Genomic DNA, 19429 nt, shown 5'->3' on the forward strand with positions numbered 1-19429 from the left:
TGTCTCTCTCTCTTCCTCTCTAAAAGCCATTAAAAAAAAACAGCCCCCCAAATAATAAAAAGATAAAAACACGCACAAAAAAAAAAAAAAGAAAAATTTACAAAATTAGCCTTGGCTGGTGTGGTTGATTGGAGTTGGGCTTCCTTCCTTGCACCGAAAGATTACCGGTTTACCGGTTCTATTCCAGATCAGGGCACATGACCAGGTTGCAGGCTGGATCACAAGGTTGGAGGCATGTAGGAAGCAGTCCATGGATATTTTGCTTTCACATAAATGCTCTTTTCCTCTCCCTTCCTCTCTCTAAAAATCAATAAAAAATATTTTAAAAAAGATTAAATGTGCCTGACTGGCTGGTGTGGCTCAGTGGTTGAGTGTGGGCTTTTGAAGCAGGAGGTCAAGGTTCGATTCTCGTCAGGGCACATGCCTGGATTGTAGGCTCAATCCCCAGTGCAGGGTGTGCAGGAGGCAGCTGATCGATGATTCTTTCTCATCATTGATGTTTCTGTCTCTCTCTCCTTTCCTCCCTGAAATCAATTTTTAATTTTTTTTAAAGATTAAATGTAGCCCTGGCTGGTTTGGCTCAGTGGCTAGAGCGTTGGCCTGCAGACTGAAGGGTCCCGGGTTCGATTCCAGTCAAGGGCATGTACCTTGGTTGTGGGCACATCCCCAGTGTGGGGGGGGGGGTGTGTGTGTGCAAGAGGCAGCTGATAGATGTTTCTCTCTCATCTCATCGATGTTTCTAACTCTCTATCCCTCTCCCTTCCTCTCTGTAAAAATCAATAAAATATATTTTAAAAAAAGATTAAATGTAAAATGAGGACACATTAGTATTCACCCCTTAAGGATATTGTAAGAATTATGTGCCTGGCCTGGCAGATGTGACTCAGTGGTTGAGCATGGAACCATGAGCCAGGAGGTCACAATTGGATTCCCAGTCAGGGCACATGCCTGGGTTTCAGGGTCAATCCCCATTAGGGGATGTGCAGGAGGCAGCCAATTGATGATTCTGTCTCATCATTGATATTTCTATCTCTCTATCCTTCTCCCTTCATCTCTCTAAAAAAATTAACAAATTTTTTTTTTCAAAAAGTATGTGCCTAGATCATGCTACCACAGTCTGATAACATGGTGACTGGAGGGGGTAGTGTTGGGGAAAGGGGGCGGGGGGAGTCTCTCCAGAGTCCTTGGAAGCCAGGGCCAAGACCTAAAAAACAAAAGTCCAGTATCTTGTGTGACCATTAAACTAATATTCACTGAGCAATTATAATGTGCAAACCTTTGTACTTGGTCCTAAGGACAAAAGACATGGTCTCTGCCTTTGAGGAACTCAGTCTTATGAAAAAAAAAAAATTTGTTTTAATTAAAAATATTTTAAAATTGTTTTTAAATCTATTCACTTCTCTAAGTCTTTACTACCACCACTCTGATCCAAGGTTAGCCACCATTACCTTGCCCGTACTACTATAGCCTTTGGTCTCTGCTTAACCCTCTCCAGAAAAGTGTTTTTTAAATGTAGATCAAATTACTGAATGTCACTTTCCTTATCATTGCCTACAGGTCCTACATGATCTGGCTCCATTCACCTCTCCAAATTCATCTCATACTACTCTCTTCCTTAACCGAGTCATTCAAACCTGTAGAGAATTCTTGTGAGTTTATTTGACCAAACTGTTAAAAATTGCCAGGAAGCAAAATCTCAAGGCATTGAGATAACACTCCAGAGAATCACAGGTTTGCACCTTATTTTAGACATTACAATTAAACGAGAATACATAATTGGATTACATTAAATACATTGGTGGTAGATTTGGGAGGTAGGAGAAAGCAAAGCAGGGAAACCTCTGGGATTGGATGAAAAGTAAAATGATAGACACATACATCTTTCACATAGGTGGGTACAGGGTAGCTAACAGTCAACAATTAACATGGTAACAATAACAATGAGAAGGATTTATGGTCTCTGCCCTGGGTGCACTGGTTGTGCCCTGAGGGGTCTAGAAAAAGGGGAGTAACACTGACATTCCACAGGACAATAGACAGGTTAAGGAAAAGACTGACTTTTTTTCAGGGAAGATTCTAGCCTAGGACATAACTACCTTCCATAAACTGCTTTTAGTTAAAAAGTTTAATTTCAGACCATCTTTTATGGTTACTTTAGGTCTCTGAGTTTCTGAGGCCACCATGCAGGCCTTACCTCATCAGGTTAGCATGTGGCCCCTTTTTGTCCACAACCATATTCTTTTTTTAAAAAAACCCACATATTTTATTGACTTTATACAGAGAGGAAGAGAGAGTTAGTTAGAAGCATCCATGAGAGAGAAACATCAATCAGCTGCCCCCTGCACCCCTCAGTAGAATGGGCCAAGGAGTACAATATTCTAGGTAGAAAGGGCCAGAGACAAAAGACTAACTTCCAACACGCCTCCCTCCATTTCCTTATCCACTGCACCAGGGTTGTTTCTATGACATAAAGCACGCCATGTTATTCCCTCAAAACTCTTCCATGGCTGGCTTCCCGCAGCATTCAGGATTAAAAACACCCAAACACATCTTAACCCACTCTCCTAGGCCCTCAGTCACCAGCCTCTGCCTAATTCTAGCATTACTTTGTCATTCTACCTTTGTTCACCTTCAGTTTCTTTCACACAAGCCTTAAGTTTTCCCACTTCTTCCAGTTTCAAGGCCTTTCCCTCAAGCTACCCAATTTGCACAGAACACTATTCCTACTCTCACCTCATTTAACTAATTAATCCCTATTCATCCTTCAGATCTCAGTAGATAAAAACAGGCTTCTCACTGTATTTTTGTGCAGCACTTCTTCCAACTGTAATTAAACTAATTATGCAATTACTTTAAAGTCTTTTCTGAAGTAGACTACAGGGACCTATGTGTCTTGGTTATATCTATATCCCCAGGGTCTAGCATTGTGCCTAAACCACATAAGTACTCAATAATTATTTATTCAGTGAAGAGCAGTGTTTTGACTGGAAAACCAAAATGAGTTTTGTGTGACTGGAGTTTGTAGAGATTTTCTTTTCTTTTTCTTTTTTTAATATATATATTTTTATTTCAGAGAGGAAGGGAGAGGGAGAGAGATAAACATCAATGATGAGAATCAATGATCAGCTGCCTCCTGCACAGCCTCTACTGGGGATCAAGTGCACAAACCAGGCATGTGCCTTTGACTGGAATCGAACCTGGGACTCTTCAGTCCACAGGCCAATGCTCTATCCACTGAGCAAAACCAGCTAGGACTTTAAATATATTTTTATTTATTTTAGAGAGAGGAAGGGAGAGGGATAGAGATAAAAACATTGATGAGAGAGAAACATCAATCAGCTGCCTCCTGCATGCCCCCAACTGCGGATCAAGTCTGCAACTAAGATACATGCCCTTGACTGGAATTGAACCCGGGACCCTTCAGTCCACAGGCCGAGGCTCTATGCACTGAGCCAAACCAGCTAGGGCTACAGGGATTTTCACAAAAGCCTCTGAAAAATTTCAGTGCCCTTTAATGGGACTATTAAGTATATAAAATAGGACCTTAGGTGCAGAGTGACAAGCTTTGGGGCTGACTCTGCCCCCTTTGATAGCTATGCACACAGATTGTCCTGTGTGACAGAAAAAGCCCGTGTCCCCTTTCCATGATTTTGCAAGCTATTAAGTTGGCTCTTCATATTCCTAAGCCTGGGCACTGACCAAGGTAAGGAATGGGGTGGGAACTCAAGACTCAGGCTCAACAATGCACAGAACTCTCAGTGCCTTGTTACCAATACTGAGGTGACCAATTTTATGGATTCTCAGTAAGAAAGCTGGGGGCCATGGGGTGGCAGCATGCAGTGCCCAGAGCTGCCTGTAGATGGCGGACCAGTTCAGAAAAGCACAAACTGAATTCAGCTCCATTTTGATTCCTCCAGAATGAAGAATAAGGGAGTTTGGGCTCCGGGCAGGTAGTACCCAGTATCCTCAAAGGAAACGGTTCCATCCCGGGTCCTACCAGCCAAACAACACAATAAGCAGTGTAGATGTTTCAATGGTTTTATTAAATCTTTCTGGGGGTGGCAGTACCTCACAGCTGGAGAGATAGAAAGGAAGCTGTGGTTTCAGTACGGGTCATTAAAGGGGTACAGAGGGTGTCCTGCGTCTCTTGGGACCCTCTTCCCATCCACCTGGAAAAGAGACAGACATATGACCCTATTAGGAGTTAATATTTCAAAGATGCAGGGCATCTTTTCCCAAAACTTCCTGAACCTCACTTGTGTACGGCATGATGCCAAATGGCAATAACAAGGCCCCAGCCTCATAGAATGCCAGTGTCAACAGCATTCCCACTAAACCCATAGCCTGGTACATAAAGTTTGCAGTCTCAGCTGGGAAGGAACTATTTATTTCCTTATGTGCAATAGGCTGCAACCCAATTTCAACCCCTCTAAGAAGGCCGAGAATGCCTTCTAGGCTCCCCTCATTTATATCATTTACTAAGATTTTTCTATGTGTCAGGAACTATTTTAAAAATTTTAAAAATAGGAAGCTTAGGCTTGGAGAAGTTAAATAACATCTAGCTTACAAGATATAGAAAAGCAAGACTGGGACTCACTTGTTATACTTCTTATCCCTGAGCCACTATTTCCTCCCAAGCTGAATAAAAAGACCCCACTGTGTCCAGGGCAGTAATCCTACCAACTACACCATTCTTCCTCTCTCTGATCAGCAATATTGAGGCCAGGCTTGGGTCAGAATCCTGCTCCAAATCTAACATTCGCCGACTCTGGGGGTGTGAAACATACTCACTGTAAGCATGGGCACGATGTATCGCCAATTTTTATTCAGGGAATCCAGCTGCTTCATCTCTTCTGGACTAAAGGTGAAGTCAAAAACCTGGGGATAGGTAGTAGAGGTCAGGAAAGCCAGCTTTGTGAGTGAAAATCGGGGTTCCAAATCACTGCCTTCTTAGCCTGGCAGAGTTGGGGCCAGATTGTGTCCCAATGGCCTAAAGACAGGACCCATCACCAAGTACCTGGATGTTCTCAAGGATACGGGAAGGCGTGATACTCTTAGGGATGGAGATCACTTTTCGTTGGACCTGCCACCTGCGGTGGGGGGTTAAGGTAGATGAGAAAGAGGAGTCAGTACTCATAAGCATTGTTTTGTCTTCCATGCAGCCTTTTCTTTAAGCTCCTGAGCCCCCCCTGGATTGGGGAACATGATTCAGAGTGGCCTCTCCCAGATCACATGGCAAGAGTCTTAGCCTCATCCAGGCACTTGGATAAGGAACCCCTAAACCCTTACCTCCCAACCCAAGAACCCTTTCTCTGACCTGACCTTCTTTCCCCAAGATTGCCCTCACCTGAGCAAGATCTGGGCTGGAGACCGGCCATACTTTTCAGCCAGTGCCAGGACCACTGGCTCCTCAAGCAGGACAGGCTCTTTAGGATCACGCCAAGCACGATCAGAGGAGCCCAGAGGGCTGTAAGCAGTCACCTCCAGGCCGCGTGCTTGGCAGTGAGCAATCAGCTCGTGCTGAGCCAAATATGGGTGGCATTCCACCTGAGCCAAGAAATAACCCATCACTATGGGGTGGCGACATCCAGCTTGCCTAGCTGTGCCATCCGGACCAACCTGCACTGCTGACCCTCCCCTACTTCCCTTCAGTACTTTTTTTTTTTTAAATACTTATTTTTTTATTGATTTCAGAGAGGGAGAGGGAGAGGGAGAGGGAGAGGGACAGGGAGAGGGAGAGGGAGAGAGAGAGAGAGAGGGAAGGGAGAGGGAGAGGGAGAGGGAGAGGGAGAGGGAGAGGGAGAGGGAGAGGGAGAGAGAGAGAGAGAGAGAGAGAGAGAGAGAGAGAGAGAGAGAGAGAAACATCCATGATAAGAGAGAGTCATGGACCGGCTGCCTCCTGCACGCCCCACACTGGGGATGGAGCCCACAACCCGGGCATGTGCCCTGGCCGGGAAGTGAACCGTGACCTCCTGGTTCATAGGTCAACGCTCAACCACCGAGCCACGCACACTGGGCCCTTCAATCCTCTTATCACTGTTTCCCACTGTCCGTTTCATTCTTGTCCCACACTTCAATGTCCTTCTTTATGTAGAGGAATTCTACACCAACATTTCTGACAACTTGCTAGCCATTTCCATGAAGTAGACCCATCACCTGCTCACTCATGCTCTTGCACATATACCTCACCCCCAAACAACTGACCTGCTATGCTGTGCTCACCTGCAGGACAGCTGGGCGCACAGAGGCCACACTGAGAAGATCATCAATCTGCCGACTGCTGAAGTTGGACAGGCCCAGTGCCCGCACCAGCCCCTTAGCCACCAGTGCCTCCAGAGCCTTCCAGGTCTCCTTGTAGTCAATGAAGTCATAGCGGACAGTCCCATCAGCATTCTTAGGAAAAGGGTCATCTCCCCGCCTGAGTGAAAGACAGCCTCTCAAGAGTGGGCACAAATGCCAGGCTTCTGCCTTACCTGCCCACCCAGCCACTCTATGTCCCATACTCCAAGCCCAGAGAGGGGAAAGGTCCAAGATTGAGAAACAAGCATGGCTTTACACCCTTCCAGATCATGACCCAGGTGTTTACTCTATATGGAATGGCCATTTGCCCTCTTCTTCTTCCCAGGGGCAGATTATATCTCCTCTTCTCTGGGAAGGCTTCCTTATTGCCTTCCTCCTCAGAGAGTTTACATGCTCTTGCAGCCTTCTTCTGGCACAGGGCACAGGGCAGATGGTAGGCTCCTCTCACACCCTCGGCTAGAACTTATTATTTATTTCAACCTGGGCCTAGTTCAGCAGAAGCTAGTAGCTTACCTGAATGAATACAGGAGCAGTAGAACCACTCATGCATACCCTAAGATAGAACCCATGTGAAGCTGCACTCCTTTTTCTTTTTTTTTATTTTAAATATATTTTATTGATTCTTCACAGAGAGGAAGGGAGATAGAGAGCTAGAAACATCGATGAGAGAGAAACATCAATCAGCTGCCTCCTGCACCCCCCCCCCCCCCCACTGGAGATGTGCCCGCAACCAAGGTACGTGCCCTTGACCAGAATCGAACCTGGGACCCTTGAGTCTGCAGGCCGACGCTCTATCCACTAAGCCAAACCGGTTTCAGCTGCACTCCTTTTTCTGTAGCTAAATTCCTGGATGCTGTAGCAGAAAGGGCTGAGTTCCCATGCCAAGTTCCTCAGCTTGCCACACAGATAGTGTTCCTATCCTGCTCCGCTACTGTGACTTACGGTAAGTTACTAACATGACTGGCTCCCCCAACCTCTAATTCCCTGGATAAAAACACTGGCAAAGCTCACTCAAAGGCATAAGGCCAGTGTATCAGGTACAGGTCCAAATACTCCAGCTGGAGGTCGGCCAGTGTCTTCCGGAGGGCAGGCTCCACATCCTCGGGGTGGTGCTTAGTGTTCCACAGCTTGGAAGTCACAAATAGCTCCTCCCGAGACAGCGCCTGGTGCAGGGGGCAGGGCCCATAATGAGAAGAGCCAATGGGCACCCAGTCTTATCCATCCTCACCTCTGGGAGAGGAATTAGAAAGGAGCTGATGCCAGACCCCTCCAGCCAGGCCCCAATCCCCCCCTACCCCTCGCCTCTTAGATCTCTCATCCCATCCCTCGGTAGCCCCAGTCCTCACCTTGCCGGGCCCCACAGTCTCCTTCAAGGCCTCCCCAATTTCAGTCTCATTGCCGTAGATAGCAGCACAATCAATGTGGCGGTAGCCTACACTCAGGGCATGCTTAACAGCTGCTTTTACCTGCCAGGTGAGAGAAGCAGAGGGATTCAGCTCTGTTGGTCTGGGCCAGAAGCTGCCCTTTGGAGGGTCACTGGTGGCGGGAGGGGGCAGGAACATACCACTGCAGTCATCCATGCAGTGGGGGAGAGATGATGGAAAATGATTCTAGTCTAGGGGAAGGGACCAGAAGCCTCAAACCCTTTGTCCCCATCCCATTAACCGCCAAGGCTCCTTCCTACCCAACAATCTCAGCAGTGCCCAGCAAAAAACTAACGTGTTCCCAGCTACATGCTCAGAAGACGAATACATTGACCGAGGGCAGAAGTATAGGTCACGGAGCCAGGTTCCCTACCTGAGGAGCTGGTTAGGGAAACATGATACACAGGTAAATATGCCTAGGCCAAGGCCATTGTGAGAGAGACCCTCAGGGAGCCATATAACCAAGCACGCTCTGGGGGATCAGGCAAGCAAAAGAAGTGAGGGGGGAGAAAATTAAGGAAATAGAGATGTGAGATGGAAGCTAAGCCCAGAGCCTCCTTCCAGAAGACAAAAAAGCAGGTATCAAGTAGGAGGCCAGGTCCAGTTAATTTGCTAAAAACTTGACTATAAACATGGCATCAGAGGCAGAACCAGACGCCAGGCCCTTGGCATTCAAGAGCCCCATCTAGGTGCAGCTCTTACTACCCAGACATATTTCCCAACCCCTGTCCCTACTACCCTTGCTGCTTCATTCTGCCTGCCTCCTTGTTGGCCCTGTCTCTGACCTCCACCCCTTGCCTTCATCTAGCTGCTGGACTTGTCCTGCCATGTCAGTGCCTGCCTGGAGCACAAAGATCCCAGCTCCACAGTCCTAGGCAGCTATAGGAAGGAAATCAAAGGGGAAAAAGGCAGTCATCCAACCACACCACAAACACTAGCCAAAATCCCAGAGAGAAGAGGCTGTTCTCGATGCCTGAGCCCCTCCCAAACATAATCCCCAAACTTCTCCAAACTCTGACTCAGATGCCCAAGGAACAATGGCATAGCGCTGGGGAGATGCCCAACACTAGGTGGATGCTGCATTTCTAGCTATCGATCCTAGGAAAGCGGGTCTCCATTCCCAGGCCCCCCAGGCTGGAAGGGTTTACATCAGGGGTCAATAAACTCCAGCTCATAGCTGCCTTTTGTTTTTTGTCAGCCCTGAGCTATGAACTTTTTTTATATTTTTAAATGGCTACATAAGTACATAATCACCTCCATTTTGCAATCTGTCCAGCAAAATCTAAATTGTTAACCATCTGGTTCATCAAAAAAAAGTTTGCCCTGGCCAGTGAGACTCAGTGTTTGAGCATAAACCTATGAAGCAGGAGGTCATGGTTCAATTCCCGGTCAGGGCACATGCCCAGGTTGCAGGCTCAGTCCCCAGTGTGGGGCACCCAGCCGATTGGTGATACATTGATGTTTGTATCTCTCTCTCCGTCTCTCCCTCTCCCTGACTCTCTGAAATCAATTAAAAAATATATATATATATATAAATATATTTAAATATATTTTATTGATTTTAGAGAGGAAGGGAGAGGGAGAGAGTGATAGAAACATCAATGATGAGAGTCATTGATTGGCTGCCTCCTGCACTCCCCCTACTGGGGGATCAAGCCCGCAACCTAGGCATGTGTCCTTGGCCGGAATAGAACCTGGGACCCTTCAGTCCATAGGCCAACGCTCTATCCACTGAGCCTAACCAGCTAGGGCTATATATTTTTTTTTAAAGAAAAAGTTTGCACCCTAGCCAGTTTGGCTTCCCAGCCTTGGTTGGGTTGCATGTAGGAGGAAACCAATTGATGTGTCTCTCTCACATTGATGTTTTTCTCTATCTCTTCCCCTCCCTTCCACCTTCTCTCTGAAAATCACTGGAAAAACATCCTTGGGCCTTAGCAGGTTTGTTTCAGTTGACAGAGTGTCAGCCTGCAGACTGAAAGGTCCCAGGTTCGATTCCAGCCAAGAGCACATGCCTAGGTTGTGGGCTCAATCCTCAGTGTATGGGCATGCAGGAGGCAACTGATTGGTGATTCTCTCTCATCATTGATGTTTCTAGCTCTCTCTCCCTCTCTGAAATCAATAAAAATGTATTTTAAATATATATATATATATATATATATATATATATATATCTCCTCAGTTGAGGATTAACAAAAAAAGTTTGTTAACCCTTAGTCTTGACCTAGTTATTCTTCAAACCCTGACTGATACCTTCTGTGTGACTACCTCTGGAATGAGAGAGGCCCAGCCTTCAATGAACCCAGTGATGATCAGATCACAGCACAGGGTGATGACATATTAGGGGTCAGCAATGGGCCAGATACAGAGGGGTCCCACATCTGCCAAAGGATTCAGTGTCGATCCAGTTAGGGAAAGGGTTCTTTCCTATGACCTTGCCCTGCTGACCCTCTCAGCCCCTCCTCTGAGTCAGCTGGCTAAGGACATGTTACCAGGCCCTTCTTCCCTTGTTTTTCCCACTGCCCTCCAGGCTCATCCCACCTTAAGTGGAGTACAGGGATGGGGCTGCTAGGGAAAATGCAGGGACTCTCTCCCAAATACTGCCTTTTCCCTAGCAGTGGTACAAGAAGCCCTCCTCCTCTTTCCCCATCCCTCACCTGGCCAGGATTGCTCTTCCAGGTGCCCAGTCCAATCAGGGGCATCTTCTGCCCAGTGTGCAGGAGGAGACAGGAAGCTGCCATTGCCTCCTGAAACAGAAATGGGAAAAGAATGATGTGGGGATCAGTGCTGCTTGGGCTTCAAGACTCCTGTCAATCATGGGTGACAAAGGAGGCACAGAGGTGATGAGAACAAACTTGTGGTTGTGTGTATATGCCCAGAAGCAACCAAAGTCAGTAGCTCCTGGACAAACATTAACCAGACCACCAGCCTGGCTGCTCTTCCTTTCACCGGCTAAAGGTCTGTGTAAAAGAGCTCCAATACCTAAAAACAAAGGCAGGGTGGCTTCCCAGAAGTGCCTAGCCTTGACTACATAAGGTCTCAAGCCAGTAAGACAGGCAAAGGCCATTATGAGTCAATGTGAGAAAGGGTGACAGAATAGGCTCAGAAAAGGGTTACTTCTCTGAGGATGAAATGAACATTCCCAGGAATTTGTCAGAACTACAGAGACTCTCTGAGTTCCTCTCACAGAGGTCTGATACACCATGCTGCTAGGCCTGAGTGGGCTCTTACAAGGGAAGTATAATATTTTGTAGATGAAAAAACAGGCATAGAGAGATCAAGTTATTTGCCCCAAATCAACAGCTAAGTTGGCAGAGCCAAGGATTCAAGAACTAATGGAAAAGGGCAGGTAAACACAGACTATAAAATATATGTGTTGACAGTAGACAATGTGTGTACAATGTGCTACAGAAAGCAAGTAACTTCTGTAGAGCAAGAACCAGAGAATATTGACATTGGCTTTTAAGAATGAGTTGGATTTTCCCTGGAGTCAAGGGGAAGTCTTTCCAGTAAGGTGAATTAGACACAGGATTTCAGTGCAGCAGACAGCAAAAAATTTCAGATGCAAGAAAATTTCCAGCCCTAACCCGTTTAGCTCAGTGGATAGAGCATCGGCCTGCGGACTGAAGGGTCCCGGATTTTATTCCGATCTTGGGCATGTGCTTTGGTTGCAGGCACATCCCCAGTGAGAGGTGTGCAGAGGGCGGCTGATCGATGTTTCTACCTCTCTATCCCTCTCCCTTCTTCTCTGTAAAAAGCTAATAAAATATATATTTTTTAAAATTTCCAACTGAACAAAAGTAGGTGGGTGATTGGAGCAACCCCTTTGAAGAGCTATGAAAATTAGAAGTTTCCAAATGGCTCTAGAATGAATACTCATTCAGTCAGCAAATGATGAATATCCAGGCCTTGTGCTAGACTCAGATATTCAAATAGAGTCCCTGCCCTCTTGGAGCTAATGGTCTGGTGGAGGAGAGGGGAGGGCAGTTGATATGGGTGCAATATATAAGGAATATGATCAAAATCTGCACAAGTGCTATAAAAAAAAGAGTGCGCTGGCTAGGATGGCTTCTTGGAGGTGCTCAGTCAAGTCTTAATGCACAGGAGTTATCCAAGTGAAAGGGAAAGGAGAAAGAATGCTCACCCCCAAAGTAAGTAAAGTAGAAAGCTTTTCACTTGATCTCATCAGTACTGTAAGTATCACTCTCTCAGGATTGATTTCATTGTCAGCAATACCTTTTAAATATAACCTTTGTTTCCAAGTTCTGAAAGGACATCAAGAATATTATCGTTGCCCAGCTGGTGTGGCTTGGAGGTTAAGTGTAGACCCATGAACCAAGAGGTCACTAGTTCAATTCTTGGTCAGGGCACATGCCCAGTTGCAGGCTTGTAGGGAGCGTGCAGGAGGCAGCAAATCAATGATTCTCTCTCATCATTGATGTTTCTCTCTCTCTCTCTTTCTCCCTTCCTCTCTGAAATCAATAAAATTTTTTTAAAAAGCAAGCAAAACAATTAAAATATAGGCACTTCTCTATGAGTGTAAAATTTCTTCTTTGTATAAGCTTATATCAGTTAACTTTTAAGATTCTTGTTTACAATATTTTAAATTGAAATGTGTCAATTTAAGTGGTCATTTTAAACTATATTTTTATTGATTTCAGAGAGGAAGGGAGAGGAGAGAGAGACAGAAACATCAATGATGAGAGAGAATCATTGATTGGCTGCCTCTTGCACACCCCCTACTGGGGATTGAGCCCACAACCCCAGGCATGTGCCCTTGACGGGAATCAAACCTGGGACCCTTCAGTCCACAGGCTGACGCTCTATCCACTGAGCCAAACCAGCAAGGGCAATAAAAACATTTTTTTTTTAAAAGATTATGGTAAAGCAGATAATAAGGGAAGTTGTGTGTACAACCTACACACCAAAATTGTCTTTCCTAATACTTCTGACTCAGGAAGAATTTTACAGTCCGTCTAGCACAACCAGTTATGGAGACCACTTCTTTCTGCTAAAACAAAAATGGTCAATCTGGGAAGCAAACCAAAGATTGCTGAGAGCAATTCTCTGTTACCCAACTTTCCAGGGATCAGGCAAGTATGTCTGGAGTTCACAGGAGGAACTAGCTTTCCATTTAACATCAGAGTCTGTGGCTGATTTCCTGGGCTTGATCCCCAAACAAGTGACCTGTTGGCCTCTCTAAGATTTCCCAGCACACAGGGGAGGGCTCTGAAATTACAACTGGGCTGAGAGCTTGAACAAAAACCAGGCTTAAGGGTAAAAGGAAGAAGAAACTTGATGCTTGTTTCTCCCTTTCTTTTGTTGGTGAAACTGAAAACCAAAAGGTCTGAGGCTTGGGAGTGTAGTGGGGGGAGATCATGGAGGTAGGAAGACCTAACAAAGATCTGCAAAGAACAAGAGCTACAAAGAAGTAAATGCAGGGGCCCCAGCAGAAGACAGATGTTTTTCTCTAGGACAGGAAGTCATCCTCTTCCAGTTCTTGACTTCCTCATCTTCTGCCTGAGGCAACAGCTTTCCAGCCTAGCCCTGCATTAATAGGTTCTGAGCTTGTCAGGAATTGCCTCACTGAACCTCGGCAGCACTCAGAAACCCTCATGTTATATTGGGAGAGGTTCTAAATATAAAAGAAAGAGAAGCTGTGTATGCATGAGGAGATGTGGAAGAGGGTAGCATTGGGAGTCAGGTTTTATTGGAACTTACGTTCTTTCACACTGGGGTTCAGTCTTCCCTTCTCAAAGGAGGGCTTTACAGCTGCTGGCTGGATGTGGGGAACTAGAAAACACAGGAAAAAGAGGAAGCAGCATTTGGATGAGTGTTCCATTTATGGGCCTTTCCTCAGCCTCCCATAAATGTTGGTGTCCCTTGAGATTCTGTCCCCAATCCTCTTCTCACTCCCTAGTAGAGCTCATGTCTTCAGCTATCAACTTAAGTACTCATTCTTCCCACCCCAGTTCTGTATATTCAACTCCCCCTGTTCATCTCCACAGGAGTGTCCTACAGGTATCTGAGACTCAACATGTCCAAACTGTACTTGTCAAATCCAGCAGCAGAGCACAGAGGAAACAATTCAAGGTCTGGGGTTCCACAGACCTGGGTTTGAATCTCAGCCCCATCTTGTGGAGAGATACTATATCTAAAGCACTTTACACAGTGCCTTACCCATGATCTTTCTGTATATTTTTTTCTCAACAGGGACTCAGGGCCCTAGTGAGAAAACAAACCAGACAACATGCTACTTTTGAGGAGCACGTCTACAGTTTCATAGAAAGGCCAGATCTCCTGGAAAAAAAATCGTTAGTCAGCAAACAAAATGGAAGATGGCAACTAAAACTTACTGAGCATCTAATATGTATACCAAACTCTTTAAAAGCTTTATCTCATTTAATTCACTGGGTCTTTAAAAAGCCATCTAAATAAAGCATTTCAGTTCATTTGAAGTATTTTTTAGTATTATCAGATTATGATTTCGATAGGTGACGGGGAAGAGAGTAGATCTTCTCCTGTACTTCTAATAAGCCAGCATATATATGTAACGGTGATCAAGATTTGGTCTATTAGGCTGGGTTAAAAAAAACCTGTTAGTACTTGTATATATAAAGAAAGATATTATTTGCTCTAAACTGTAATGTAAAACCTAAAACTACAACAACACTTCACATACTTCTTGATGTGAAAAAAAAACCCCACAAAACTTAAAAAAAATACATTTCCTAAATATTTCTCCAGTCTATCCATAGTTACCTCTGCTGCCACTGCTCTAGTTCTGACCACCCTTACCTGAACCAGGGATCTCTCTGCTTCCAGTGTGGTCCCTCTCCCCACAATCCACTCACTTCATCTGACCATGTGACTCCCAGGTTCAAACTCTTCCAGCAGCTCTCTCCTACCCAGGACAAAGTCCAGACTCCTTAGTATACCCTTCGTAACCTGGCTCCTACAGTCCTCATTTTTCCTCCTCATTTCGGACTCCATGTTTCTGAGTTTGCAGAGTGAGCCACCAGTTACTTGATTCCAGGCCTCTGCACACTTTCCTTCCCCAAGTCCCAATCTTACCTGGCTAATTGCTGCTCATCCTTCAGCTAGCACTTTAAACTTCTGGCTCCTCCATGTACTGACAGCTAGTGCACACAGCTGCAGTTGTCTGTTTATATAAAGTTTCTTCCCACAAACCTGGGTACTCCTTGAGGTCAGAGCCTGTCATCTGTCTGAACCCCTCACTCCTAGACTGCCCGCCCCAAACATACATATACACACACACACACACACACACACACACACACAACACATACACACAGAGGCAAAGGGGAGAGATCTTGACAGCTGGGTATTTGAGAAAGTCACTGCCTTCTTCCTTTCCCTTCTTGGGTAACCTGGAAAGAATCACCTCTGGAAAATATCAAAGAACTTTACTATCTCTGCCCCTCACCTCCCAATAAAATCCCAATGGCTCCAGAGAGAATGCTATCGAGATTACTCCTGTACAAATAAAAATAAAAAAAACCTGAGACCTTGGGGAAAATAACAGGCGCCTGATCAGAACCATAAAGACTCTGCTAAGGTAGGAGGTCCTGCAGCCCTGCTTACGGTCAAACTGAAGGGAAGAGTTAATAACAGCCCCATTCTACAGAGTCTCACTGTAACAGAGCTCCGAGGCCACCAAAAAGCACGCCCTGACTTTCCCAAACTCAAGGCAGGTGCCCAAGCAAGCAAACTGTCACCCCTCCTGCTACTTTTGAGAAGCATGTCTACAATTCCATAGAAAGACCAGATCTCCTGGGGAAAAAAAAATCGCGTTAGTAAGCAAACAAAATGGAAGATGGCAACTAAAACTTACTGAGCATCTAATATGTGCCGAACTCTTTAAAAGCTTTATCTCATTTAATTCTCCCTACCGTTCTGATGTAGGAACTCATTTTACCGCTGTGGAAATTGAGGTCCAGAGAAACAGAGCGAATAAGAGGACGAGTTCACATCTGAAACCAAGGCTGGCCCCCTCCAGAACCTGCGCTCTCCACTCTGCCCCGGGGCGGACACCTCTGTAGCGAAGGATCAAGGCCAACTCCTCTGTAAGAAAAGATGGGGCCTCAGCAGGAGAAACTCACCCTCGCACCAGCGCTGAGCGCGAAGAAGGTGGTAAAACCGCGGCTCAGGCCTGAGCCCAGCTCGTGATCCAAGGAGCCTCGGCTTCCGGGATGGGAGGGCTGCACGGGAAGTCCGCCTGACCGTGAAGGCAGGAACCCGGTCCTAGTCCGACCGAACTCCTCCCAGAAGAGGGGCGAGGGCTGGGCACTCGGCCTCTCTAACAGTGGTGCACCCCGCCCCAGCCCCCCGCGGAGGGACTTGGGGGTGGAGAGCTGGGCGGCCGCACCATCTCCTCCTCGGGGCGCGGATGGCCGGACTGGCCGAAGCTTAGATACAATTGGCCACGCGGGTTTGGAGAAGGCGCGGGCAGAGGGAAACCTGCGCTGCGGTCACGTGGGAGGCCTGGGGCGGGGCCAGGCCGCGCCTCTGCGGGCCCACGCTGCACCGCGCGCCGCGCTCTACGCCGCTCGAGCTCCTGCCAGAGGAAGGAGGGTCCCCAGTGCCACTTTCTTCTGGTGTCAGGTCACCTTCCTGATTCATTCATCTAACTCGCTCCATTCTCGCTTACCGGCAGGTTGGCCGGGTTCCCAGAATATACTAAGCTGAGCCCGGTGTTTGGCCAGGTAAACAGACTCCAAGAGCTGGAGAGTCCGTGGTTCCTGCTGGCCTGTGGACCCTAACCACGCATTTATGTGCCAGGCACTGTGCTAGACTTTATAAGCGTGATTTTATCGAATCTTTATAACAACCCTGGATGGCGAATGTTCTTAATTTTACTTCTTGTAAGTCTTTATTGAAGTATATAGTATATAGCATACGTACAAAAAAAAAAAAGTACAAATCTTAAATTTGCAGCTCTTAATTTTTTGGGGAATGTAATTATCATCCAGGTGAGGATAACTGATATTACCAGAATACTTAAAGCCTGTGAGAAGTATTCGCTGTCTATTTTACAGATTGGACAGATTCAGCAAGGTAAAATAGCTTGCCCAAAGTCACACAGCTGTTAAGTTACAGATTTTAAATTTGAAATAGAGCCTGCTTTTTAGGCTGAGAGGTGTCTTGCATTTATATGTGTCAATGTAAGAAACTTTCAAACCTGTGAAGATTTTTTTGTGAGTTATATGAGCCAACCTGTGGGAAACATCACATTGAGATAAAACTCAAGCGAATAGCAGTTTTGTACCTTGTTTTATACAATATAATCAAAAGAGAAGACATAACCCAGCTGGCATGGCTTGTTGTATCGCAAATCAGTGAGCTGGACAAGACACCTTAATCAGCCAATTAGTTAGGAGTCATCTTTATTGTGCACGGGTTCAGAGCAGATTACCTCTGTCAAATTCTGAACAAACACAGGAGGGAGTATTTCCTTTTTATATCCTTCCAGTTCTTTGTGTAAAACAGCTTGTAATCTTGAATATATATATCATGTCTAACAAACACCTGTCATATCTATACAGACAACTTGTAACTTTGAGTACATATATCTATATAGACACCTATAACCTTGGATGAACAAACACTTAGCAGAATTTGGGAATTATTATCAGTATCACTGTATCAGCCACTTTAGATGGCTAGCTTGCAAGGTCAGACAGTTAAGTTTATCTTTTCTACTAGTGACCCAGTGCATGAAATTTGTGCACGGGGATGGGGAGGGTCCCTCAGCCTGGCCTGCACCCTCTCCAATCTGGGACCCCTCGAAGGATGTCCTACTACTGGTTTACAGGGATCGGGCCTAAACCAGCAGTCGGACATCCCTCTCGCAATCCGAGACTGCTGGCTCCTAACCGCTCACCTGTCTGCCTGATTGCCCCTAACCACTCTCCCTGCCGGCCTGTTCGCCCCCAACTGCCCCCCGCCACTGGCCTGCTCACCCCCAAATGCACCCTCCCAAGCCTGATCTTCCCCAACTGCTCCCCATGCCAATGTGCTCGCCCCCAACTGCCCCCCCCCCGCTGGCCTGCTCGCCCCCACATCCCCTCCCCACTGGCCTGCTCACCCCCAACTGCCCCCTTGCTGGCCTGCTCACTCCAAACTGCCCCCCCTCCCGCGCTGCCTGATCACCTCCAACTAACCCCCACTGACGTCCTGCTTGCCCCCAACTGGTCCCCCTGCTGGTCTGCTTATCCCCAATGGTCCCACCCCCCACCAGTCTGATCACCCACAACTGCCCTCTCCTCTTGGCCTCTAACCGCCTCTACCTCAGCCCCGCCACCATGGCTTTGTCCAGAAGAACGTCCGGAAGGTCTCCTGGAAGGTCTCCCAGTCTAATTAGCATATTACACTTTTATTAGTATAGATAGAGGCCTGGTGCACGGGTGGGGGCCGGCTGGTTTGCCCTGAAGGGTGTCCCGGATCAGGGTGGGGGTTCCTTGGGGGGTGGGGCAGCCTGGGCGAGGGGCCTGTGGTGGTTTGCAAGCCAGCCACGCCCCCATGGGGTGAGGGTCCCCGCTGGGGGGGGCGTGGCCATCCTGGGTGAGAGGCTAAGGGCTGTTTTCAAGCTGGCCACACCCCCTTCAGGGTGGGGGTCCCCACTGGGGCTGATGGCTGTTTGCAGGCTGGCCACACCCCCTTCAGGGTGAGGGTCCCCACTGGGGTGCCTGGCCAGCCTGGGTGAGGGGCTGATGGCTGTTTGCAGGCTGGCCACAGTCCCTTCAGGGTGGGGGGTCCTTGCTGGGGTGCCAGCCAACCTGGGTGAGGGTCTGATGGCTCCCAGCCCCTCCTTTTTTTTGTCTCTTTTTTTTTTTTTTCAGTGCCTCCTTGAGTGGAGGCCAGGGCCAGCTGGAAGCAAGTATCTGGGATTTATTTATCTTCTATAATTGAAACTTTGTAGCCTTGAGTGGAGGTTAGGGCTGGCTGGTAGCCTGGGTTGCCCCTGGAAACCCAGGCTCCCAGCCCCTCCTTGAGCAGAGGCCAGTGCCAGCCAGGGCGGGTGGGAAGCTTGGCTTCCTCCATCGCCAGGGGCAACCCAAGCCTCCTGCTCGCTCCAGATCTGTGGCCGCTGCCATATTTGTTGGGTTAATTTGCATACTTGCTCCTGATTGGCTGGTGGGCGTGGCTAGTGGTTGTGGTAGAGGTACGGTCAATTTGCATGTTTCTATTTTATTAGTGTAGACTAGAGACCTGGTACACAAAATTTGTGCATGGGTGGGGGATCTCTAAGACCTACCTGCACCCTCTCCAATCTGGGAGCCTTCAGGGAATGTTCTACTGACAGCTTAGGCACGCTCCCCATGGTTCTCTGCTCTCTGTGGGGCCAGTCTGTTCCACACCATGGCGATGGGCAAGCAGGCCCTGCTGGGTGCTGCTTGTGGGCCACAATTGCCTGCTCACAGGTTGCCACGGCTATAGCCAAGCAGGCCTTGCTGTCTGTTGTCAAGCTGCGTGGCCGCCATTGCCTCCTGGGTCTGGTGATGGTCCTGGGAGGCTACCTGTCCCCAGACTCAGTCCACTTGGCACCGCTCCACCCCCGACTGCGTGGCGCCAGTGTATGCAAATTAACCCACCATCTTTGTTGTGTTAATTTGCATACTCACTCTTGATTGGCTGGTGGGCATCGCGGAGGTATGATCAATTTGCATCTTTCTCTTTTATTAGTG

The 19429-nt window shown here is 47.3% G+C and overlaps 1 protein-coding gene across 1 annotated transcript; it reads right to left on the reverse strand.

Moving 5' to 3' along the window:
- Positions 1-4024: 4024 nt before the first annotated feature.
- On the reverse strand, positions 4025-16211 carry AKR1A1 (aldo-keto reductase family 1 member A1). Its single transcript, XM_008151203.3, has 10 exons — positions 15845-16211; positions 13443-13514; positions 10379-10468; positions 7647-7766; positions 7312-7463; positions 6223-6418; positions 5348-5547; positions 5018-5090; positions 4792-4878; positions 4025-4169 (listed from the first exon to the last, which is right to left on the reverse strand). Exons 3-10 carry the CDS (start codon positions 10460-10462, stop codon positions 4104-4106), a joined length of 978 nt encoding a protein of 325 aa, XP_008149425.1. The 5' UTR covers positions 10463-10468; positions 13443-13514; positions 15845-16211; the 3' UTR covers positions 4025-4103.
- Between the last annotated feature and the right edge of the window lie 3218 nt (positions 16212-19429).

Source organism: Eptesicus fuscus, chromosome 9 (assembly GCF_027574615.1).
Source record: "Eptesicus fuscus isolate TK198812 chromosome 9, DD_ASM_mEF_20220401, whole genome shotgun sequence".
NCBI classification, from domain to species: Eukaryota; Metazoa; Chordata; class Mammalia; order Chiroptera; family Vespertilionidae; genus Eptesicus; species Eptesicus fuscus.

Coding starts and splice junctions, on each gene's coding strand:
- AKR1A1 (XM_008151203.3), bottom strand. CDS start 10,462: ATGGCAGCTTCCTGTCTCCTCCTGCACACTGGGCAGAAGATGCCCCTG. Junction 6,419..7,311: donor CACTGGCCTTATGCCTTTGA/GTGAGCTTTGCC, acceptor TCTTTCACTCAG/GCGGGGAGATGACCCTTTTC. Junction 4,879..5,017: donor GTATCCTTGAGAACATCCAG/GTACTTGGTGAT, acceptor ACCTATCCCCAG/GTTTTTGACTTCACCTTTAG.